The sequence below is a fragment of the Pipistrellus kuhlii genome, unplaced genomic scaffold (assembly GCF_014108245.1).
Source record: "Pipistrellus kuhlii isolate mPipKuh1 unplaced genomic scaffold, mPipKuh1.p scaffold_m20_p_66, whole genome shotgun sequence".
Lineage (NCBI taxonomy): Eukaryota > Metazoa > Chordata > Mammalia > Chiroptera > Vespertilionidae > Pipistrellus > Pipistrellus kuhlii.
Window position 1 is genome coordinate 344,608 of NW_023425569.1, and position 25,070 is coordinate 369,677.

At 46.4% G+C, this 25,070-nt stretch overlaps 1 protein-coding gene across 8 annotated transcripts in view; it reads left to right on the forward strand.

Moving 5' to 3' along the window:
• Window positions 1–25,070, forward strand: part of SAP130 (Sin3A associated protein 130) — a 93,844-nt gene that overhangs the window by 62,331 nt on the left and 6,443 nt on the right. For all 8 annotated transcript variants that reach the window (XM_036420323.2, XM_036420321.2, XM_045575108.1 and 5 more), the window contains 3 exons: window positions 14,804–15,156; window positions 18,939–19,187; window positions 19,706–19,831. In XM_036420323.2, coding sequence (XP_036276216.1) covers window positions 14,804–15,156; window positions 18,939–19,187; window positions 19,706–19,831 — 728 coding nt within the window. The remainder of the gene's footprint in view (window positions 1–14,803; window positions 15,157–18,938; window positions 19,188–19,705; window positions 19,832–25,070) is intronic.

The window sequence follows — 25,070 nt, forward strand, 5'->3', positions numbered from 1 at the left end:
GCTCCCTGGGGCTCCCTGTGCTTCGGGGCGGCAGAGGCGAGAGCGGGGCCAGGCTTTGATAGAAGAGTTCTCCGGGCCATGACTTTGCACACTGATGCAGGAATGTTAAAATAAACTGCAAAGTGATCTTAATCAGGGAGGCAAATAAAATTATGTGAGCTTTAAAAACATTTGTGAAAATATTAACAACTGTCAGTTATAATAGATAGGAAATGAAAAAAATAGTGAAACTAATATTTACTTAGTATGCTGTAATTCAAAACATTAGAAATATGGAGAATTCGAATGCTTTCTTTCTTAAAGTGATTCAGGGGTGTTGGGAACACGCTGACCTTCACGTGTGTAGCTTGGATGCGGGACAGGAGTTTGTCTGTGCCGTGGGGAACCGCACAGCCTTTCTGAGTTTGGATCTCCTGGCACTCTTTGTTAGTACAGTTGGCATACAATCTTACATGATCAAACCTCGGATCCCAGTTATCTCCCATCTTGAACAGTTCGGTTCTCTACCAAGTTGTTCACAGAAAAAATGTTTCAGCCAAAACCGGTTTGGCTCATTGGTCCCAGGTTTGATTCCGGTCAAGGGCATGTACATTGGTTGCGGGCACATCCCCAATTGGGGGTGTGCAAGAGGCAGCTGGTTGATGTTTTTCTCTCATCGACGTTTCTAACTCTCCCTCTCCCTTCCTCTCTATAAAAAATCAATAAAATATATATTTTTTTTTTAAAGAAAAAGAAAAAAAATGTTTCAGTTGTGAGCAGAACTTGGGTTTTCTCAACCTAACACCGCTTTCATACTGATACCTGTAGGATCAGCCACACTTCTCTCAGGCAGCCAGCAAAGGAGAGAGTACCGTGTGATTCAGTTCACCACTGACCCTCACAGTAACATCTCAGGAAGTTGTGCCGTGAATATTTTGCTGCGTTTCCTTTTTCTGACTTGGTTGCTGCAGCTTATTATTAATTCACACAAGAAGTTAGCAATAGCAGCAAAATGAACAGTGAACAACAACAGAGCTGAGGCTGTGCTGTCTATGAGAAAGGTTAAAACAGGATTGTTGGGGGGTTTGGGAACAGATTCACTAGATTTAAATTAATTCCAAAAGGAAGTAATGATACGGTTTTTGTACAAATCACTTCTTGAATTGCCTTCTGAAACAAACTAGATTTGAGAACCAAGATTCCCCTCTAGTAGTTTTCGGTCTAAAACGACGGTTGGAGTTTGTGTAGCTTACAGTGTGCTCTCCTGTATTCTTTACTGCACCCCTTCCCCTTCCCCTCCAGCCTCAGCCTTCAGCTCTGGCAGCCACCATTTGCTTCTGTAAGTCTTTTTGGGGTTTTTTGTTTGTTTTTTTATGCTACATATAACTAAATTACTCAGTATTTGTCTTTCTCTGATTTATTTCACTTAGCATAGTACCCTTCAGATCCATTTATGTTGTCGCAAATAGGATTTCATTCTTTTTATTTCTGAGTAATACTCCATTATATATATGTACCCCATCTTCCTTACTCATTCAACTTGGATACCTAAGTTACTTCCATCTTGGCTATTTGAGATAATGCTGCAATTAACATTTTTTGAAAATAGTTTAACTAAATGCCATGACAGTTGCATGGCATGGGCTGGTAAAGAGCACACCAACAAGGTCATCTGGCCAGAGGAGGGCAGCCGGCAAGGACCCCGGCAGCCCTGGTGCTGGCGGCCACGCAGAGCGCACAGCGCCCAGCTCCCCGCCGGCTCTGCCTCTCAGGAGGCGCTGTGGCAGCAGGGGGCCTGGGGGTGCAGGGATCTTGAAAATTGGTGTTTTTCATTTCCCTCTAATAAAACCTGGAAGGGGAATTGCTGGGTCCAGAGGCAGATGGTTTCCCATAGGGTCACGCCAGTTCACCCTTCAGCCAGCAGTGCCCACCGGGCCTTCTCTACCCACCTCGCCGCACTCACTGCATTGGCTTTGCTCCGAGCCTTCCGCAGGTGGGAGGTGGCCGCCTGGCTTTGCATACGTTTCCCTAATGAATACCAATGTTAAGCAAGTTGGCCATCTCTGTGTCTTTGAAGACATGTCTCTTCCCTCTTAGAACTGTTTTTTGGTGGTGGTGGTGGTGGTGGTTTTTTTCTGCATCCCATAAAATTTGGAAATTTGTATTTTTTTTTGTTTCCAGGTATTTTTGGATTTTCTGTTTGATTTTCTCTGATCCATGGGCTATGTAGTAGCATGTTATTTTGTCTCCACATGTTTGTGTGTTGTTTTTAATTTTCTGGCTGTAGTTAATTTCTATTTTTATGCCATTGTGGGCAGATAATACACTTGTTATAAATTCAATCTGCCGAAACCGGTTTGGCTCAGTTGATAGAGCGTCGGCCTACGGACTGAAAGGTCCCAGGTTCAATTCCGGTCAAGGGCATGTACCTTGGTTGTGGTCACAACCCCAGTAGAGGGTGTGCAAGAGACAGCTGATTGATGTTTCTCTCTCATCGATGTTTCTGACTCTCTATCCCTCTCTCTTCCTCTGTAAAAAATCAAAAAGATATATGTAAAAAATAAAATAAAAATAAATTCAATCTTTAATTCTTTGAGGCTTGTTTAATGCCCTAATGTGGTTTGTCCATATGCATGTGAGAAAAATGTGTACCTCTAGATTGGGGGTGAAATGTTCTGTAAGTGTTAGTTATGTGATCTGCTTGAAAAGGACATTGCAGCCATTGTGTCCTTACAATTGGAACTGCCTTTTGTGGGTGATCTGTGCATTGTGGGAATAAGGTGCTGAGGTCCCCAGCGGGTGTGGTACTAACTGTTCCCTCCTGCCTATGTGTCCATTAATACTGCTTCCTGTGCTTTGGCGCTCCTCTGTGGGCGCAGTGTATGTAGTGACAGCCTCTGCTTGCCTGGGGCCTTCATCATCATGTAATGTCCTTGGACTCTTCACATTCTCTGTTTTGTCTGAGTGTTGCTGCCACAGCTTGCTCTTTGTTTCTATCTGCATAAAACTTTTGTTCCATCCCTTCACCTTCTGTCTGTGTGTCTTTCTATCTCACTTGAGTCTCCGTGAGGTAACGTACAGGTGGATCTTACTGTTTATTCTTTAAGCCAGCGCTCACCAACCGGTGTCTGTGGACCACAGTGGTCCGTGAGGTCCGAAAAGTTGGCGACCGCTGCTTTAAGCCACCTTGTCTTTCATTGGAACATTTAGTTCATCTGCAATTAAAGTACTTACTGATTGCCATTTTGTTCATCGTTTTTTAGTTGTTTTTGTTGGTCTTTTCTGTTCCTTATTCTCTTGCTCTCTTTTGATTTGCTGGTTTTCTTTAGTGATTTCCTTGGGTTCCTTTCTCTTTCTTTTTGTGTTTTTCTTGTAAGTTTTTGTAGGGTGTGGTTATCATGAGGTTCATGTATATCTACCCATATCTACAGAAGTCTGTGTAAAGCTAATTGGCATTTAAATTCAAACACACGTTGTTTACCTGGCCATGGGGGGGAGGGGCGGTGCGGGCGGAGCGCGGCGTCCATCCTGGCTGTCCGCGGCGGAGCGGAGGGGACAGGCGGCCTGAGCGTGTGGCCTTCCCTGCCCTTCTGGTACACGTGGAGCTTTCTGGTGTCCCTGCATTTTGGGGTTTTCTGTTTGATTTTCTCTTTAATTGTTTGTTGTCCAAATTAGGTCCGAGCGGGGCCGCCCTGAGGGTATGACGTGCTGCAGCCCCCCACACGCTCCCCACTTTCTACAGGCGGAGCAGCCCTGCGTGCTCCCACACTACCCACTGGCTTTGCACATACGCGGGCGGGGCTGCCCTACCTGTGCGTGCAGCAGCCCCTCTGGTTCGGCACTTTGTCTGGAAGACACAGCCCCACATGTGCATGCAGAAGCTCCCCACTAGCTCTGCCGTGTCTCCCACACGCATTCCTCCGTGCCAGCGCCACACTGTGCACTTTGCTGGCTCCTCACTCTCTCCAGGCTCCTGCAGGCCAGTGGGCGTGGTGTGCAAAGGGCACCCTGGAAATACTGGGTGTAGAGACCCTGTGCCTGTCATTCTGGCGTTTCCCTGTTCTTCCTGGCGTATCTCCTGGGATCGTGGCCTGCAGGTCAGCCTGACACCTGGCAGGCTCACGCAGTTCACGCAGGGCCAGCCAGCGCACTCCCATCCCCCGTGGTTCTGCGCGTTCGCTCGGCTCCCAAAGAGCTTGGCGGTTTGCCAGCCTTCTCTCTGTGGTCTCTCTCTTTGTTGTGCAGAAGCTGCTCAGTGTCCATCACTCATCTCTTGGGAGAAATTGCTCCAAATGAGGCGTACATTCCTCCAGTGGGCACTTCGCAGGAGGCAGCTCCCATCCCGCCCACCAGCTCGCCCCGCCTCTGGCCTGCATGGCACCCTTTGGCTTTCAGGGTGAACTGTCTCCCAGAGGCCTCGCAGGGAGCCTTGGCCAGCATTGTTCCTAGGCCTAGCTTCATCCCGTTACCCACCCTCAGCCTCACCACTCATGGAGTGGGGGTAAGAGAGAGAGATCAACAAAGGACTTGTGTGCATGCATATGGGCCTGGCCAGTGGCCATAGACAACAGGGGGTGGGGACATACATGGGGAGGGGTTCGGCGTGAGCATTGGGGGATGAGGACAATTATGTGATATCATAATCAATAAGGAGATTTTTAAAAAATAAATAAAAAGGAATTACTCCGGCTCCTGATGAAAGTGAACTACAAGTAGGCGAGAGTGGAGGAGGTAGGCCAGTGGGGGTTGATGGAGACACGTTGTCTGTGAGCCCTGGACCGGCATGGAGGGAGGAAAGCCTTGGGAAGAGCTCGGCTCGGGCATGGTTGAAGGTGCAGCTGCAGATGCTCTGAGGGAGCAGGCAGTGCCGCCGGCCTGGTCTGTCTGAATGAGGGTGGCTGAGATCCTCGTGGGGCAGGGAATCGAGTTTTATTTTAAACATTTGTGGTTAGACACACCCAAGTGGGGTGTCAGTTGCATTGTTGGATGTAAAATTCGACTTGAAGATGAAGGTCCATACGGGTGATTAAGACTTGGGAATTCCAGCAAACAAATCTGGAACACGTGAGCGTGGACGAGAACCCATTGGCAATGCGCAAGAGTAGGAAATAGAGGGTGCGAGAACGCGTGCAGGACACGCTGTCTTTCGAGGACAGTCCACGGAAGCCAAGGAAGAGACTGTTCCTATACGGCGTGATTTTCCCAGGTGCATTGGTACCCTGACTAGCCCCAGTTAATGAACAGTTAGTTGTTTCCATTATTGCCGTCATGATCAATGCTGCCTTGCATCTCTTGCCCTGTGAATTCTGATTTCCACTCACCATACTTGTTCGCATCTTCATGAATTATTTCTCCAAAATTCTTTGATTTTTTTCTGGGTGAAATTTCTCCACATTTTTGCCAACACTGCATATTAAATTTTATAAATGATAAATATTATTTTTTATTGTTTAAAATACTTTCCTTTAAAGTAGCATATGGAGCCTGCTGGTGTGGCTCAGTAATTGAACTTTGACACATAAACCAGTGTTACAGAGAACCGGAATAAATTAAGCAATGCTCAGAGAGTTCGGAGTTACATTTATTACTCGAGGGTCCAGAGAAAAATGTCTCAAATTCTGGGCCCCAACATGCAGGAACTCTCCCTATTTATATGATTTTACCTTCTTTGTCTCCCAAATATGGAGTGTTTCCGGCCTCTTTTGCAAGTCTTTTTAAGTTTTTTTAAGTTTTTTTAAATAAATCTTTATTGTTCATATTATTACAAGTGTTCCTCATTTCCCGCCGCTCCGTTGCTCCCCTCCACCAGGTTCCCACCCCACCCTCTGCCCTTTCACCACCCCCCATTGTCCTCATCCATAGGTGCACAGTTTGTGTTCAGTCTCTTCCCACACCCCTCTCCCCTTTTCCCCGAGAATCGTCAGTCCACTCCCCTTCCATACCTCTGATTCTATTATATTCACCAGTTAATGTTGTTTATCAGATATTTTAATTCCCTTGGTTTTTAGATTCACTTGTTGATAGTTACGTATTTGTTGTTCATAATTTTTATCTTTATCTTCTTCCTCTTCCTAAAGAACCTCCTTCAGCAATTCATATAATTCTGGTTTGGCGGTTATGAACTCCTTTAGCTTTTTTTTTTATTAGTGAAGCTCTTTATCTGGCCTTTGATTCTGAGTGATAGCTTTGCAGGATAGATTATTTTTGGCTGTAGGTTCTTGGTATTCATCACCTTGAATATTTCTTGCCTTTTCCATGGTTTCTGTTGAGAAATCAACTGACAATCGTATGGGTGCTCCTTTATAGGTAACTACCTGCTTTTCTCTTGCTGCTTTTACAATAATATTCTCTCTTTGTCTTTTGCTCTTGTAATTTTAATTATGATGTGTCTTGGTGTGGTCCTCTTTGGATTCCTTTTGTTTGGGGTTCTGTGCGCTTCCTGGACTTGTAAGTCTAATTCTTTCCCCAGGTGGGGGAAGTTTTCTGTCACTGTTTCTTTCAATATGTTTTCGGTATTTTTTTTCTCTCTCTTCTTCTGGGACCTCCATAATTCTGATGTTGGTTCGCTTGAAGTTGTCCCAGAGGTTTCTTACATTATCTTCAACTTTCTGGATTCTCTTGTCTTCTGGCTCTTTATGTTCTAAATCTTTGTCTTGATTCTTGCGATCTTCCATTCTGTTTTTAGGACTCTGTATAATATTTTTTACTTCAGACAATGTATTCTTTATTTCTAGTAGATCCCTTATTATTTCTAGTTGATCCCTTTTCCTATCCTCATAGATCTCATTTATTTTATCGGCCTTTTCTAGGAAATTCTTGAAAAACCTTATAAGCATGGTTTTGAACTCTATATCCAGTCGCTTTTTGTCCTCCATTTCTTTCGTTTGTGATCTGTTTCCTTGTCTCGGCATTTTCGCAGCTTCCCTGAGTTGGTAGCCTTAAAAGTCTCTGTGTTCAGCTTGGATGGGGCAGAGTTTCAGGGTGGAGCCTACAGCCTTGGCTTCCATCAGCCCCACCCTATGAGGTTCCTGAGTCTCAGTGTTCCTCAGTGTCCTTTGGTATTCGCTGCAAGCACCTCTGAGAGAAAGGTGCCCTTAAGATTCACCCGCTACCAGACAGTCTAGGCTCTCCCCCAACGAGCCCGGAATGGGTTCAGTTCTGTTGGAAGTGGGGTTCAGAGCAGTCCGGAGCTTTTGTCTCCTTCCCGCTAGGGCAATCCAGCGGCACAGTCAACCGCCCGTTCTCTGCGCGCAATGTGCGTGCCTCTGGGTCTTCCTTTCGTCGCTCCCCTGAGCTTCCTTCTTTCAGCCCAGGCTCCCTCTGTATGAGCCTGAGTCCCCAGGGTCTGACCTAGAACTGGGGTTCAGTGCAATTGGAACTGGGACTCAGCACAGTCCGGAGCTTTTGTCTCCTTCCCACTAGGGAACGCCAGCCATACACTCAGCTCCTCTCCGGCTCCGTCCTCTCCGTGCGTGCAATGTGTCTCTGTACCTTAGACTTTTACAGCTCCTCTGATTTTCCTTCTGGTTTTCTCTTTCCTTCTCGTTGTATAATTTCCAGTCAGTTCTGGGTAATGTCCACTTTGTACAATATTTTAGTTGTATTTTATTGAAATTGTTGTGTGAGGCTGCAGTTAGGTGTTTACCTATGCCGCCATCTTGGTTTCTCCCTCTTTTGCAAGTTCTTAAAGAGCCCGTATGTGCTGGGCCTTGTGGCCTCAACCAGAGGCCTGGCCTGGGAAGGTTTAATGGCCTCACTAAAGTGGGAATAGTCTTATTTTCCTTATTATTTAAGCAAGCAAGCAAGCATTTACAGAAGCCAAATAGCAGGGTTAACATTTCAAACAGTAGTTTTTATATAAGATGGGTGCTTCACCAGGAGGTCACAGTTCAATTTCTAGTCCGGGCATATGCCCAGGTTGTGGCCTCAATCTCCAGAAAGGGATGAAATTTATAACAGAATAATTGACTGAATTTGTTACTTAATGAAATAACCACAAAATCATGAAGGAAAATTCAAAGATGAAATACAGAGACTTCAAGAGCAAATGATAAAGTGAAAAGAGATGACAGATGAGTTGACAAAACTCGTTGAAGATTCTGGAAGAAACCATCACAGAATAAGCCAGAATTAAAAACAGCCCTGCCTGGTTTGGCTCCTTGGTTAGAGTGTCGGGCCATGACCAAAAGGTCTTGTGTTTGATTCCCAGTTGGGTCAGATGTGGGAGGCAACCAGTCAATGTGTTTCTCTCACATCAATCCCTAGCTCTCTTTTTTTCCCCTCTTCTCTTCCTTCCACACTCTCTCTAAAGATCAACGGGGAAAATATTCTCAGGTGAGGATTTAAAAAATAATAATAAAATAATTATTCATAGAGGATAGAAATGAAAAAGTGAATAAAACTTTTAAGAGAAAGATAAAAATCATACAGAACATAATAAGATACCAGATCAACATGCAAATGTCAACATCTCTAAAATCAGTATATGATTTAAAACTGATAGCATTGCCGAAACCGGTTTGGCTCAGTGGATAGAGCGTTGGTCTGCAGACTGAAAGGTCCCAGGTTCGATTCTGGTCAAGGGCACATCCCCGGTAGGGGGTGTGCAAGAGGCAGCTGGTCGATGTTTCTCTCTCATCGACGTTTCTAGCTCTCTATCTCTCTCCCTTCCTCTCTGTAAAAAATCAATAAAATATATTTTTTTTAAAAAGAAGAAAGAAAACATTTGTAAAAATAATAAATAAATCTGATAGCATGTTAATATTCTGTAATTGACTGTTATATCCTTAAGTGGTACACAAAATATTGGTGTGTTCTATAATTGTTGGCAACTACGATTCAATGAAATAAGGAAATAGTGGTATTACGTGATGGTATTAGATGGGTTTGGGGAGTGAGGGAGACCTTTATTTATGAAATGTGAAAATAGTACTAATTTAAAACAAAACCAAAGGCCGAAACTGGTTTGGCTCAGTGGTAGAGCATCGGTCTGTGGACTGAAAGGTCCCAGGTTCGATTCCAGTCAAGGAAATGTACATTGGTTGTGGGCATATCCCCGGTAGGGGATGTGCAAGAGGCAGCTGGTCGATGTATGTTTCTCATCGATGTTTCTAGCTCTCTACCCTCTCTCCCTTCCTTACTGTAAGAAAAATCAATAAAATATATTTTTTTTAAAAAAACTAAAGTGTTTTAAAATAGAAAACTAAAATTTAAAAAAGTAAATCAAAAGCTGTCAAAATAAAAAAAATGGAACTCATTATTTTTTAATCCTCTGTGCCTGCTTAGAGAGATATAAGAGAGAAACATCTGTCATTTGCCCGCAACCCAGGTATGTGCACAAGACGGCACTCCAGCCAGCGGAGCCGCTCTGGCGGGCCAAGCTGACCATCACCCAGTGAACTGCATGCATTTGCCTTTCATTTAAAAAGGGCTGCCGCTTGCCTCTCTAGGCACTTACGGTGTACAGGTGGTTAAAGCAGGCACCAGGCGGTACTGATAACGTCTGCCAGGCACTAACGAATCCTCAATTGCCGCCCAACTTGGAGCACTAAATGCAGCAGCTGCTCTAAGCCCCCTGTGGGCTCCTCCTGGGCGAGGGCCTCCGCCATGCAGTCGGCCTGGGTTTCTTTGTGACTTTCAGCGTCTTCCTGCCACCTCTCCTCACCGAGCAGCTCTTCTCCCTGCAGCTCACACTGGCCTATACTCCCCATCTCCTCTCCCGTTGGGAGCACCTGTAGCAGCGAAGGACAGCAGATGCCAAAGTTGGACACTTATATCAGAAAAAATGTATTTATTCTGTCTTCACTCTTCATTCTGCTTTCTCTTGTTGAGATTGGTAACTAATACTGCTCTGTCTTCAAAGGCCTGGTCGTGGCCTCTCATCTCTACTACTGGGACTCTCCAGGGAGCTTATTAACTTTGATGTCCTTACTGATATGTTTCTGTTTCGGTGTGTTGGTGTCTGCATTAGGGTCCAGCCAACTGGCGGCTCTGTCACCTGTCGTGCTTTCCCGATGGAGTGGACAGTGGTGTCTGTGTCCCCGGGCGGCGGAGGCATCCTGAGACCCACGCTTAGGTGACAGTTTGTTTAAGCAGCTGGGGGGGCGCATTGCGGCGTGGGGTCCCAGCTCCCCGCTTGGCTCTCCCCAGCACCGGATAGCAGGAGCGAGGCCGCGGGTGGGCGCCGCCGCTGGGCCGAGTGTCGCTCCGAAGCCCTCGTGCTAAGCCGCCCTCTCGGCTGCAGAGAGCAGACTTTGGTTGGGACGCCCTTTGTCAGTGCCCTAGGGCGTCCTGCCGGCCGCTCCCGAGCCCGCAGGCAGGGTGTGTGTGCGGTGCCTGCAGCCCTCATCCTGCCCGTGCTCGGGGGATAGAATGGCGAGGCGAATTTTAAATTGAAAATCTTCTTTTTAGATGCCTTCAACTTCTTTTACAGCACTCTTTTTTCAAGTTGTCAATATGAAAATCTATAAATGTAGAGAAAATATTCAACTGGGTTTAACTTTTGACAATTTACCATATTTTGTCTTTTTTGGTGCAGTTAAGTTACAGAATTCCACTTTTAAATATTTCTTGTGAATTTTGACAATTATGATATATCTAGATGTGGGTTTCTTTTCATGTATTCTACTTAGACATTGGTGAAGTTATGTGTGTATAGACGAATGGTTTCGTCACGTGGGGCGTTGTTGGCCGTTATTAGATGTCCTCTGGCCCTTCCTCTCCTTCCTCCCCGGGCGCAGGGTGCTGCCCAAAGCCCCTCCCATTTTGTTTTCCGGTTCTCAGGCTGGGGCATCTCAGTTGACCCGTCTTCATGTATGCGGGTCTATCCTTATGCCTGTTAAACTATGCTTTTGAACCTTCAATTGACTTTTTTCCTTTCAGCTTTTATATTTTTTCAATTTTACCTATTTTATAATTTCTCTGTATTGACATTCTCAATTTGCTGAGACATCATTTCCATTATCTTCTTTTTTTTTTTTAATGAAGTTCTTTGGCCATGGTCTGTAGTTCTTTGAAGTTATTTAAAATTGATCATTTAGCCCAGTCGCTCAGGGGTTGAGCATGGACCAATGAACCAGGAGGTCACTGTTTGATTTCCAGTCAGGGCACATGCCCAGGTTGTGAACTCAGTTCCCAGTGGGGGCCCTGCAGGAGGCAGCTGATCAATGATTCTCACTCATCATTGATGTTTCTATCTCTTCCTCTCCCTTCCTCTCTGAAATCAATAAAAATATATATATTTTAAAAGGAAGTTTTATGTAAACGGAATCATAATTATTACATGTGTATTACATAAATTATATATATTGCATACAATAATCTAACGATACTGGCTTATATCCACTCAACATTTTCTTTTGAGATCCATTCAAGTTGCAGCTGTATCAATAGTTCTTTTTTGAGTGGGTAATATTTTATCATAGGAATGTACGGAATTTGTCTATTTGTTTATTGAAATACATTGGGGTTGTTGCTAGTTTGGAACTATTAAAAAATAAAGCTGCTGTGGAAATTCCTGTATAGTTTTCTTGGTAGAAACACGTTTCCCTTTCTCTAGGATAAATCCAAAGAGCGCACTAGCTGAGTTGAATATTTTTTAATTTTATAGAAACTTCCCAACTGTTTTTCCAGAGCTGCTGTACCGTTTTAAATTTTTACCTGCAACAAATGAGATTATTTTATCCTACGACCTTGCCAAATAAATTCATTTGTTTGGCCCTGGTTGATGTCCCAATGGTTAGAGCATTAGCCCGTGCTCTGGGTTGAGGGTTCCATTTCCAGTCAAGGCATGTACCTGGATTACAGGGTCCATCCCTGGCTCTGATCTGAGTGCCTGTGGGAAGTAACCAATCAATGTGTGTGTCTCACATCTATGTTTCTCTCCCCCTTTTCTCCCTCCCTTCCACTCTCTGGGGGGAAAAAAAAGAAAAAATATCTTGAGTGAAGATGGATGGATAAATAAATACATTTCCGTCTTTTGTGCTAGGATCCCCTTTTGTAACTGTAGTTGCTTCACACCCTTTCATGCACTTGGTATTATAAGGTTTGTAAATTTTACTTTCATCGTCCTCATGGGTGTGGTGCTGCATCCAGCTCTGCTTCACACGTATCTCTTACCTGGCGGTGTGGAGCGTCTTTCCTGGGCCGTTTGCCATTTGAATAGGAATCTTTATGCCAATAACTCAACAAGTCCTCATTCTCCTTCCTTCCACCCCTGGAAATCACCATTCTGCTTTCTTTTTCAATAAATTTGACTACTGTTGGTTCCTCATACAAGTGAAATCATAGAATATTTATCTTTCTGTGATGGGCTGATTTCACTAACATAATGTCCACCAAGTGCATCCTGTCTCATGTGGTCCCATATATTTTTCAATCTCCACTTGGTTTTTCAGCCTCTCGAAATGTTTCCACTTATTGTGCTAATCACAGACTTAGCCAGGACAATGGAAATTTAGCACAGAAGTACGTCCATAGGCACAAGAAACATTTCCCATTGTAGCGGAGCTCCGTGTATCAGGTTTTTCTTTCATGGGTTGTGCTTTTGGTGTCACGTCTAAGAACTTCACCTCCATCTAGGTTTTCTTTTGTATTTTCTTATATACATTTTGCATTGAGGCTTAGACCAGGTTGAGTCTAATTTTGTATATGGTCTGAGGTTTATAGGCTGACGTTGAATTTTTTGCCTATAAATGTCCATTTAGTTTTGGTTTAAACTTAAGAGGTATCGTTTTGTGTTGTTTTTTATATCCTGAATTTTCAGCAATTTTCTATATATATAAAAGCTTAAGCAACTGAACGACTGTTTGACACATACCGACCACCAGGGGGCAGACGCTCAATGCAGGAGCTGCACTGCCGCACACCCGGTGGTCAATGCGCTTCCACAGCGGGAGCTCCACTCAGCTGGCTGATGGGCGCCAGATGCCAGGCTCAGGACAGGCGAGCGCAGCTGCGGTGGGGCAAGCCTCTCCTGCCTCTGAGGCAGCACTGCTGAGTGGTGGGGGCAGTGTGGGGGGAATGAGCAGGAGCAGTGTGGCGCCCAGCCTGGGCTCAGGGCTCCTCCCCAGCCACTGCTGCTTCACGCACTACTACATCCCTCCGGTGATGTCAGACTGCAGGCTGGCCTGCAGGGATCAGGCAAACGGCAATCGATCAATCCCCCAAGGAGTCCCAGATTGGAAAGAGGGTGCAGGCCAGGCTGAGGGACCCCACCAGTGCACGAATCCATGCACCGGGCCTCTAGTAGTAATGCAAGTAGATAAATCTTTGCAGCTATTAAATGAATTGTTCCACTTAAAAATAATGTTTAAGCAGTTGTAATGACATGTATGAGTTGTTCTTATAAACCTGAGAAATCAGGCTCTGGCTGGTGAGGTGCAGTGGGCGGGGCAGCACCCATGCACTGGGAGGTGCTGGTTCAGCTCTAGTCAGTGGGCTGGGCGGCGGCGCGCACACTGAAAGGTCCCTGGTTCGGTTCTGGGTCAGGACACAGACCCAGGTTGTAGGCTCAAATCCGCAGTAGATTTCATGAAGGAGGCAGCCAATCAATGTTTCCCTCTAACAGTGATGTTTCTCTTTGTCTTTTCCTCTCCCTTTCTCTCTGAAATCAGTAAAAATATTTTTTAAAAACCTGAAAAAATAGGATGTACATTTTTAAACACTGTATTTGTAGCTACTTTAGATGTCTGAAGTATCTCTGGTAAAATATACAGTCAGGCCTCATTTCTCGAATGTTTCCCACCTTGAACAATTCGGTTCTCCATCATGTTGTGCCCAGAAAAAATGTTTTGGTTGTTTACCAGAACTTCGGTTCTGGGCCTGACAGCCCTTTTGCTGATAGCTCAGGTGACAGCGGGAGGCAGGGGAGAGAACACTTCTGTTGCGGGTAAATGTATGGTCAGCACAGCTCTAAAGCATAGCGAGGCCGCCCGGAGTGCCTCGTGGCTCCAGCGGAGTGCTCACAGACCGCAGCAGCACCGAGGGCGCAGCCGCGCGGGTGGCTCCGAGGAGAGCAGTCAGCGGTGACAGCATTTCCGAGGCAGCGACGCAAGACATGTTGTTTAAGGCTGGTAGGGGGTTGGTAAATTTCAGAAAAGAAGTGTTTGCTTGTAGATGAAACAGTATATTGGACATGTACAGTACATAAGAAAAGTTAAAACATCATTTGGGGGTCTGGAACGCATTAATTCTATTTACATTATTTCTAAGTGGGGGGAAAAGAAATCGTTTTTTCAAACAAATTGGTTCTCCAACATCCTTCTGTAGCAAATTAAGTTCGAGAACTGAGGTTCCACTGTTCTGGTGCCTCTGGGTAGAGGTCTGTATGTGAAGTGGAGGGAAATTACTTTTAATTTGTACTATTTTCTATCTTTGCGATGTGCATGAGTTTCCTCTTTTATAAGAGAAGCTACATATGAAGTATGAATACAGTTGTAATCAATCGAAAGACCTAAAATGCATATGCATTAAGGAATTTTGGGAGGAAAAGGCACAACATAATGAAAATTGGTCGTTCTTGATGACTTTGATTTCTTTATAATTGACTTGGTTTTCTAAATTAATTTTACTGCTGCTTAAATAAAATCAAATAAAATTAAATTTAATAAAATTAAAAAACATGTTGGGTGACACAAGCAGAGGTATTTTTAAAACCGCAATTCCCTTTTAAACTTTAGAATTCAACTTTTAGAATCAAGAAATATTTTAGTTTTGCTGTGTCTTATATTATAGAAAGAATTCGATCAGTGTCCATCCTCTAAGACGTTGCAGGTTAAGGAAGTTTTCTGTTGTTTGCTACATTATCTCTGCTTTTGTGTTTCAGTGCCAAACCTAAGTCAGAAACCCACGTATCAATGGCCACTCCAGCCACCGTGTCCATGGAAACTGTGTCCAATCAGAATAATGACCAGCCCACCATTGCAGTCCCTCCCACCGCGCAGCAGCCTCCGCCAGCCATTCCAGCCGTGGCTGCGGCCAGCCCCCCGTCACAGCCGGCGGCTGCGCTCTCCACCCTTCCCGGGGCCGTGCCCGTCACTCCGCCCAGCACCGCCAGCGCAGCCGCGCCCCTGCCCGGCGCAGCCGCCGGTGGCAATCCCTCGCTCTTGGGCCCTCCTGTGCCTGAGATAAAAGTGAAAGAAGAAGTGGAACCAATGGACATCATGAGGCCAGTTTCTGGTGAGTTCATTCCAAGGATTCGGTGTGGGCAGCTGCTCCTCCCCTTTTCCTCACTCCTCAGAGTCCCAGCTGGTATTCCTCTTCGCCAGGAATGCTGGCCCCTCCATTCTCATCTTAAATTTGCACTTTATTACTTTTTAATAAATGGAAGCTCCATTTTGCTAATTTTATAATTAATTTTATTTCTTAACCAAAACTATGAAAAAGATTAATTACGATAGCTTTTTGTATTCTTTAATAAAATACTGCCCCAAAGAAGAAAACCTCGCCATGTAAGAGGCTCAATCATTGCTAAGTCCTGCTATTTACAATTTATCTCCTGCCTATTTTTGTTACACAATAAAATAAGATTTATGTTGTTGAAAATACGCTCTTGATAAACTTAATATATGTTTAGTAAAATCTTCAAACTATTAATTATTCCTTTTTCCTCTTCTCAACTGTAAACTCTCTGTAAGGGCAGATGACTGGAAGTTTTCTTTCTGTTTGATTTTGTTTTTCAATAATTTTTTATGGATCCTGTTTTTCATAACTACAAAAGTAACTTTCAGTGATAAGAAATTTATAAAAACAGCCAAAACCAGTTTGGCTCAGTGGATAGAGAGCATCAGCCTGCGGACTGCAAGGTCCTAGGTTCGATTCCGATCGGGGGCATGTGCCTTGGTTGCGGGCACATCCCCAGTAGGGGGTGTTGCAGGAGGCGGCTGGCCGATGTTTCTCTCTCATCGATGTTTCTAACGCTCTAACCCTCTCTCTTCCTCTGTAAAGAATCAATAAAATATATTTTTTTTTAAAAAGAAAGAAATTTATAAAAACAACCAAAACCAGTTTGGCTCGGTGGATAGAGCGTCGGCCTACGGATTGAAGGGTTCTGGGTTCAATTCCGGTCAGGGGCATGTGCCTTGGATGCGGGCACATCCCCAGTGGGGGATATTGAAGAGGCAGCTGATTGATGATTCTTCTCTCACCAATGTTTCTACCTCTATCCCTCTCTCTTTCTCTCTGTAAAAAATCAATAAAATATATATATATATTTTTTTTAATTATAAAAACAGACAAAGTCCCAGTGGAAAAAGCACAACTCTTGTCATCTACCAAATGTGAAAAACAGTTAAAAAAAAAAAAAGGCAGGGACAAAATACAAGGGAAAGGTAGGGCTGGAGCTAAAGCAAGGCCTCCTGAGGAAGGACCTCGGGTGGGGACCTGCAGCAGGAGCAGAGCACACGGGGGAGCCACGTGCCCAGGTGTGGGCAGAGGAGCAGGGTGGAGACTGAGCGTGGCCCGCTGTGGGCACGTGGAGAGCTGCTGGACGCCGTGGCTCTCAACCTTCCTGATGCCGTGGCCCTTTAATGCGGTTCCTCATGTGGTGACCCCCAACCATGACGTCGTTTTCGTTTTTGTTGCTGCTTCATAACTGTAACTTTGCTGCTGTTATGAATCCTAATGTGAATATCTGGGTTTTCCGATGGTCTTAGGCTCTACAGCCACGGTTCTCAGCCTGGCGGTCGCAGCATTCGGAAGGTTGACCGCTGTGCTAGAGGGTCAGCGCAGAAGAGGCCTGCAGTCCCTGCGTTTCTGCAGGCCACGCGGCTGCTGTGGGAGCTCTGGAGAGGTTATTGCATGAACTGCAGAGGGCAGTGAAGCCTCCGCCAGGGCAGTAGCAACAGGAGTGCTGGAGATGCGCGGGTCGGGGGCACTTCTAAAGCAGAGCTGCGGACAGCCGGGAGAGGGCAGTGGCAGGAGGACCACGTTCTGTGAGAGGGACTGGGTGTGCCGGGGGAGCCTGGTTTTGGTCGGAAGTGGGCGGCAGCACGGAGAGTAGCTGTCATTGTGTGGAAGGCCGTGAGTCTGCTGCGATCCCGGGAGGAAAGCGCAGATCACACGGGCCTGTGCTGAGCTTCGCGAGCCACTGCGCCTTGTGCAGGGGGCCGGGAGTGCCCGGCGGGTGTGCTGTCCTGGGAGCAGGCAGAAATGCCTCAGGGACGGGGTCATCGCTGCTGAAAGCTCAGTTAGCTTAAGACTCGTGAATGGACCTAGAGGGTATTATGCTAATATAACCAGTCAGTCTGAGATAGACCAATGCCATGTGATTTCTCTTATATGTGGAAACTAAAGAACAAAATAACGAACAAAACAAACAGGCCTGGGTGCAGAGAACAGCCGATGGTTGCCAGGGGAAGGGGTCTGGAGGGGCGGTGAGGAAGGCAGGGCTGAGAAGCAGGGTGGGCAGTTACAGAACCGTCCGGGACGCCAGCCCAGCGAGGAGCAGTGTGGGTAGCACTGGCAGGAACACCAGTTCACTTGGTCGAGTGTCTGACTGTCTGACCTCTGTGCTGCCACCTGAAACTAATACAAAGTAATTATGAAAATAAACGAACTGGAAAAAATCTTAATGAAACATAAAACTTTCAAAAACATGAGGACTGAACCGCGACCATTGGCTTTAGCAGCTGGGGCATGGCGATCCTGAGAAGAGCTGTGTCCATGATGCCATTAGTCAAGGGTGATTGGCAAGCTGGAGAGGAGCGTGGGGCCGTGAGCAGGCCCTGAGGTTGTGCAGAAGGGATGGGAAAGGAAGGGCGGGGTGCCCAGAGGATTGTTAGCCCTGTGGGAGCTCCCACCTGGACAGAACCGGAGGTGCTGGGAGGGGAGGTCCGGGCCGTGTGAGGGCGGGCCGTGTGGTTCCCGGGCAAGGAAGCGGGCGTACGTGATGGGGTTCCTTTTATTGTGTTCACTCACTCACTCGCTGTAAAATTGAAAGCAAGGTGATGAGCTAAGAGCAGGGCTGGAGAAGAGGTGCTGGGAGTGAGAGGGAGGGTGAAGTGGCCAGGTGGAGAGAGTGCGTTTAGCAGATGCTCTGGGGTCGCCCGCAGCAGGAAAGGCGGAGGCCAGCGAGCGAGCGAGCGAGCTGGAGACGGCGAGCATGGGCACGGTGCGGACTGCCAGAGACAGTGTGCACAGGAGCCAGGGGAGGTACATAGGAGAATGCAGAGAGAAAATTGGTGGTAGAATTAAAAACCAGTCAAGGGAGAGGGATAACCAACAGCAATGAAAGAAGGAGGTGGGATGAGTGGCTGGTCGCTCCTAGCGGGATGGACAGTGGGAGCGGCCGCGAAGGGGGAACCTGGAAAGCGGAGACTGCAGCTAGAATTGAGGGGAAGAGGTGAGTGTTCAAGGGGCCTGTTGGGCCTGGGCACCGAGGCGGGAGGGCCAGGGCTTAGGGATGTGAGGGTTGGAAGTGAGGTGGAGGCGAACTTGTGTCATGATTTGTAAGCCCCAGGTGTAAGAGTCACACACACCCAGGCCAGTGCTCCCTCCCTGGGGAGGCTGCTTGGCAGGAGGCTGGGTGCCGTGGGGGCCAGAGCGGGAGCAGCCCAGCTCCGTGCCATCCTGCCGTGGCCTGTGCCTTGTTCTCTCATCTTTAAATTGGGAGGCATAAAACATGCCTACTAATTCAGATTATCTTAACAATATATGAGTAAGCAGGGTAACTTCTAAGAAGTCATGCTCAAAAGCTTGAAAAAGTGGCTTGAAATGTGGTTTCTTGTTCCCCTTGGACGAGAAGCCAGAGGCAGACGCTCAGAGTGGTGTGTGGGCCCCGTGAGGTCCTCAGGGTTGGCCCTGCCCTCCGGGGTTTACACCGGTGCTTGTGATTCCAGAGCTGCTCCTCTGCACAAAGGAGAGCCACAGGGCTCTCCGTCGCGGACGCTCACTGATGGACAGCAGGTGGCGCGCTCCGCTGCGGTGGGTTCTCACACACGTGTGCGCTCTCTCCCCCGCAGCCGTTCCTCCGCTGGCTGCCAGCACCCTGTCGCCGTCTCTTGCATTGCTGGCTAACAACCTCTCCATGCCTACAAGTGACCTGCCCCCTGGCGCCTCCCCAAGGAAAAAGCCTCGGAAGCAACAGCACGTGATCTCCACAGAAGAGGGGGACATGATGGAGACCAACAGCACGGACGACGAGAAGTCCACGGCCAAGAGTCTCCTGGTGAAGGCGGAGAAGCGCAAGTCTCCTCCCAAGGAGTACATTGGTAACGGCCGTTGGGACTCAGTGTGTCGGGGCAGCGTTCCCAAAGCTGTTTACATAGTCAGACTCCACCACGGCTCACTCACTGGGATTTACCTCGAGGATGTAGTGAATCCTATTGAATAAAAGGCTAATGTGCAAATGGACCGAACTGCAGAATGACCGGTCACTCTGGTGCACTGACCACCAGGGCCAGCTCCTGTATTGAGTGTCTGCCCCCTGGTGGTCAGTGCAATCCAAGGGGGGGCGCTGCTCAGCCAGAAGCCAGGCTCACGGCTGGCGAGCGCAGCTGCGGTGACAGAGCCTCTCCCATCTCCGCGGCAGCCCTAAATGTCCGACGGCTGGCTTAGTGCAGGGAGTGGTCTACGCCGGCAGGTGGACATCCCCAAGGTTTCTCGGACTGCAAGAGAGCACAGGCTGGGCTGAGGGGACCCCCACCACCACCGAGTGCATGAGTTTTGTGCACCAGGCCTCTAGTATGTAATAAGCTACTTAGCATCTTCTTTTTGTCCCCTTTAACAGATGAAGAAGGAGTGCGGTATGTCCCTGTGCGTCCAAGGCCGCCCATTACTCTGCTCCGTCACTATCGGAACCCCTGGAAAGCTGCCTACCACCACTTCCAGCGATACAGTGACGTCCGGGTTAAAGGTTAGCTCCCCAGAAACTTCGTTGTTAATGCATGGAATTGGTCTTTGACTTGCCTCTATTACAATCACAGGAAAAGACAGGTTCACAAGTTTTCACTTTCTAAAAAAACCTTAAGTTTTTGTTATAAAATCTGAAAACTTTAATGTTTTACTTAGACAAAATGTACATTTGGGTATAAAATTTGGAAAACGACTTTGCCTGAGAAAGCTGTGTCTGCTTTATTGGAAACTCAGTCGAATAAACAAGTGATGACATTGTTCTTGGTAAATTTCACGTGCTCCCAGCTCCTCGGGTGGCGGCAGATGCTGCTCCGGCCCGGAGCTGAGGAGGGAGCTGAGCTCCGCGCACGCTCAGATGCACGCGCATCCTAAGCTCCAGGGAGCTGTGTCTCCCAAAGGACCGCCTTTACCTAGTGTGTGACTCTGGCAGTGGGCAGCGTTCACTCTTGTTGTTGAACGTAAGAACATTTTTTTTTTTTAATATATTTTATTGATTTTTTTACCGAGAGGAGAAGAGAGGGATAGAGAGCTAGAAACGTCAATGAGAGAGAAACATCGACCAGCTGCCTCTTGCACACCCCCTACTGGAGATGTGCCCGCAACCAATGTACATGCCCTTGACCGGAATCGAACCCGGGACCTTTCAGTCCGCAGACCGACGCTCTACCACTGAGCCAAACCGGTTTCGGCTGAACGTAAGAACATTTTGATTAACCAACCTGTGATAAAAATGCTGGTAGTGCTTAGTAAATACTGGGGCTGGTAGACGGTAGTGTCCGTGGTCTCAGGTGCGGTCCTCACACAGAGAAGTGTAAGGTAGTGGAGGCTTGGCCATGTTTCCAGGGGCCTCGTGTAGCCACTGGGACACCCCCCTGAGGGTTTCCGAGGCCTCAAGGCTGGCAGAGCTGGACTCCACTGACTCTTCTCTTCGAGCAGTTCAGTCTCTACAGCAGCATGTCAAACTCACAGGCTAACACGGGCCAACTAAACAAGGCTCACATGTATCAATATGTGGACCACAGGAATACAAAAGCTTCCATTTCCAAAGAAATGTAGGTTTATTTCTATAGAGAAATGCTGAAGACAAAGGGCTGAAATAAATGAGTCACTGTTAACATAACTGAACATTTTAATAAAAATTAATATTTTTGCTTGAACATTAACTTACTAGTCACTGAATAATTAATTAGTGTAACATAAATAAATCTGTTTTTCTTATTCTCCAAAAGCGAAATATTTCCTGTTGTGCACACCAAGTAAATCAGTACAAGACTAATGACGTGGCCATCAGCTGCTAAAATATTCGCTGTTGGTGTTAGTGGAGAGAAATGGTGTGCCTGCACATAAGTCACATAAGGGAAATGAATGCAACACGATTATAGTAATCAGTCATTAGTGAACGTTGTAGTTCGTTATTAATAATTATGTACAACGGGATATTGTAAAAATTAATTTATGAAATTTTTATTAAAATGTTTCTTACATCACGTTATATTGGCTGGGCTGCAAAAATATTCGTTATGGACTGCATACAGCCCGCGGGCCGTGAGTTTGACATGCTTACTCTAAACGGAAGTACAGACGTGGCAGCATGTTCCAGCTTTTCTTCCTCATGAGTATTCCCTGAGGTTTGAAGAGCAGGTAAGGTTTCCAAAGGCAGAGAGTGCTGGCCTATGAAGGAAGAAGCAGGGTGTGGATCACTAACCTCTCCTCACGCCAGAATTCCACAGCCTCGCAGTGAACATTTAAAGGGCTCCCTAAGTAACATTTTAAGCCATACTAAAAGATTCTGATTGCTTGTTGGGACTCCCCGTAACTGTACATCTTCTATTTGAGCATGTCCGTATTCATCACCTTTGAACTACTTTGCCAAAGTTTTAAAATCATAGTCTTCAAAATAAATCAAGATGAAGTGTTAAAAATTGATCAGGTAATTCACAGGAAGAAAAGAAAAGCAAGATCAAGAAACCCAAGAAATTCCCTGGCCATTTTGGCTAACTGGTTAGTGTCAGCCCAGGACCAAAAGGTCACGGGTTCAATTCCCAGTCAATGGCACATACCTCAGTTGCAAGCTTGTGGCAGGAAGTAACCAATTGCTGTGTCTCTCACATCAATGTTTCTCTCGCTCTCTTTTTCCTCCCTCCCCTCCACTGTCTCTAAAAAAACAAACAAATAAAAAAATGGTGGAAAAAATACCCTTGGGTGAGGATTAAAAAAAATAGAAGCAGCACAGGAAACCACTAATAACGTGGCAGACTTAACCTTACATATCAATAATTACCTTAAATGTGAATAATCTGAATATACCAATTAAAACACATATGATAGAATGGATGGAAAAAAGATCCACCTATATTCTGTCTATAAGAAACTCACTTCAAATACGTACATGGACATATGTAGATTGACAGATAGAAAAATATACAGTGGGAAAATTTTAAAAAGCAAGAGTAGCTATATTAATATCAAATAAAAGTAGACCAGAGGAAAGGAAATTACTGGAAGCAAAGAAGAGCATTGTGTGCCATTAAACAATGTAGAGGCCACAAAAACCAAGAGCCTCAGAATACTCTAAGCAAAATGCCCGAACTGGTTCTTTAGGAAGAGGAAGAAGATAAAGATAAAAATTATGATCAACAAATACGTAACTATCAACAAGTGAAACTAAAAGCCAAGGGAATTAAAAAACCTGATGAGCAATATTAACTGGTGGATATAATAGAATCAGAGGTATGGAAGGGGAGTGGACTGACGGTTCTCCGGGAAAAGGGGAGTGGGGTGCGGGAAGAGCCTGAACAAAAACTGCACCTGTGAATGAGGACAATGGGGGATGGGGAAAGGGCAGAGGGTGGGGTGGGAACCTGGTGGAGGGGAGCGATTGGGGAGGGAGGGAAAGAGGAACATTTGTAATAATCTGAACAATAAAGATTTATTAAAAACACGCACACACACACACAAAATGCTGGAGCTGGAGGAGAGACTGGCAGATGTGAAGTGACGGGAGAGCTTCAGCGCCTCGGTCTCAGCAGGGGCAGGAGCACTTGACAGTCAGCACGGATGTACCAGTAGAGCTGAGCACCATATACCAGCATCTAAGAAATGTGCACACTCACTTGTGAGGACACGTTCTCTCAAGCGCACATTGAGCATGTCAAGACAGACATGTCCTGGACCAGACAGGAAATCTCCACAGATTTAAAGGCATTGAAATTAGACAGATTATCTTCATTTCCTATAATGGAATCACATTGGAAACCAAAAACAGAGATAACCCAAAAACCTCCAAACCATAGAAATTTAAACATTTAAATTACTTCTAAGTAATGGGCCAAAGAGGAAGTCTCAACGTTTTTTAAAAAAAATAAAGTGAGTGTAACTAAAATGAAGGGTAACCAAAATATCTGGGTGGCAACTAAAGCAGTGTCAACAGGGAAATTTATAGACTAAATGCTACATTAGACAAGAAGAAACTTCTCAAAGTTCCTACAACAAAAACAACAAAGAGCAACATAAACTCCAAGCAAATAGAAGGAAGAAAACAGGAAAGGCCCCAGAAATCGGTGAAATTGAAGAGGAAATTGAGCCCCAGCCGGTGTGTCTCGGTTGAGTGTTGTTCCATACACCAAAAGGTCACTGGTTCCAGTCAGGGCACATATCCGGGCGCAAGCTCCATCCTCACTAGTGGACATGCTGGAGGCAACTGATTAATGTTTCTTTCTCATCAATGTTTTCTCCCTTTCCATTCCTCTCTTTAAAATCAATTTAAAAATTTTTTCTTAAGAGGAAGTTAAATAAAATCAATAAAACAAAAACTGGTTCTTTGAAAAAATATCAATAAAATCAAATCTCTAAGCAAAACTGAAGAAGAGGCAAATTGGATTTATCAGGAGTGAAACAGGATATTACTACATATTGTGCAGCCATTAAAAGCATCCAATATAATAAAAGCCTAATATGCTAAGTGTTCAGGTGGCCATTCAACCAATCAAAGGGTAATATGCTAATGATATGCTAAGGCAGCTCAACCACTTGCTATGACATGCACTGATCACCAGGGGTAGATGCTGGGGTCTGGCCAATCCTCCCTCCTCCCCCCTCCTCCGTGCCTCCCCTCCTCTCCTCCTCCCCTCCCCCACCCATCCCCTCCCCTCCCTCCCCTCCCCTCTGACCACTCCTCCCAGGCGCTGGGCAGAGGTGTGTGCACTGCCGCTCGCCCTCGCCTCCCCGAGGCTCGGGTTGTAGAATGGCCACCGCCTCCTGGGGCGCCGTTACAGACCTCCCAACGCGGGGCTGCTCTGGAAAGCACTTCATAAACAGGACAGGCACACTTCCCTGACCGGCAGCTCCATGCTGCATCTCCCCGGAAGCAGGAGGACGGGTGCCCAGATGCCCCAGCAGCTGTTTGTGTCACAGCTGGGACCAGGCGGCCAAGGAGGGCTCGGCGGGCCCATTTCTTTCTTTTTTAAAAAAATGTATTTTATTGATTTTTCACAGAGAGGAAGGGAGAGGGATAGAGGGTTAGAAACGTCGATGAGAGAGAAACATTGACCAGCTGCCTCCTGCACACCCCCTACCAGGGATGTGCCCGCAGCCAAGGTTACATGCCCCTGACCGGAATCGAACCCGGGACCTTTCAGTCCGCAGGCCGATGCTCTACCGCTGAGCCAAACCGGTTTTGGCATCGGCGGGACACGGACAGGAGCCCCTCTCCCGCGTTTAGATGCTCCCGTCCACAGCCATTTCCTGGGTGTGATCCTGTTCTCTGGTGATGGCAGATGCACCAGTGTGAACTTGACTCTCTACTATTTTTATCAGCGTTACTGAGAGAATTCACACGTTAAAATGGGCAGTGGAGCGGTTGTTCGTGCGTTCACCACGTCGTGCCTCCGTCCGCAGCTCGCCTTTGGCCTCTCCGCTGCCCTTGGCTCGCCATCCCGTGCTGCCCGCCCCCCTGAGGGGAGGCTCCCCGCGCGCACACGTCGGTGCACGGAATCACATGGAGCATGGACCAGCACTTCATTCCTATTCTCGCTTATGTACCGTGTTCTAGCCGTCATCTCTTCATAGGCATTTGGGCTTTCTCCAATGTTAATTATGAAAATGCTACTGTGAACATTCGTCCGCTTTGTGGGGTACCCTGTCGTTTCACTTGGACATATAATTGGGAACAGAATTGCTGGGTTGTTCAGTAAAGCTGTATGTGACATCCCAACAGACGCTAGACTTTGTTTCCGTCAGCT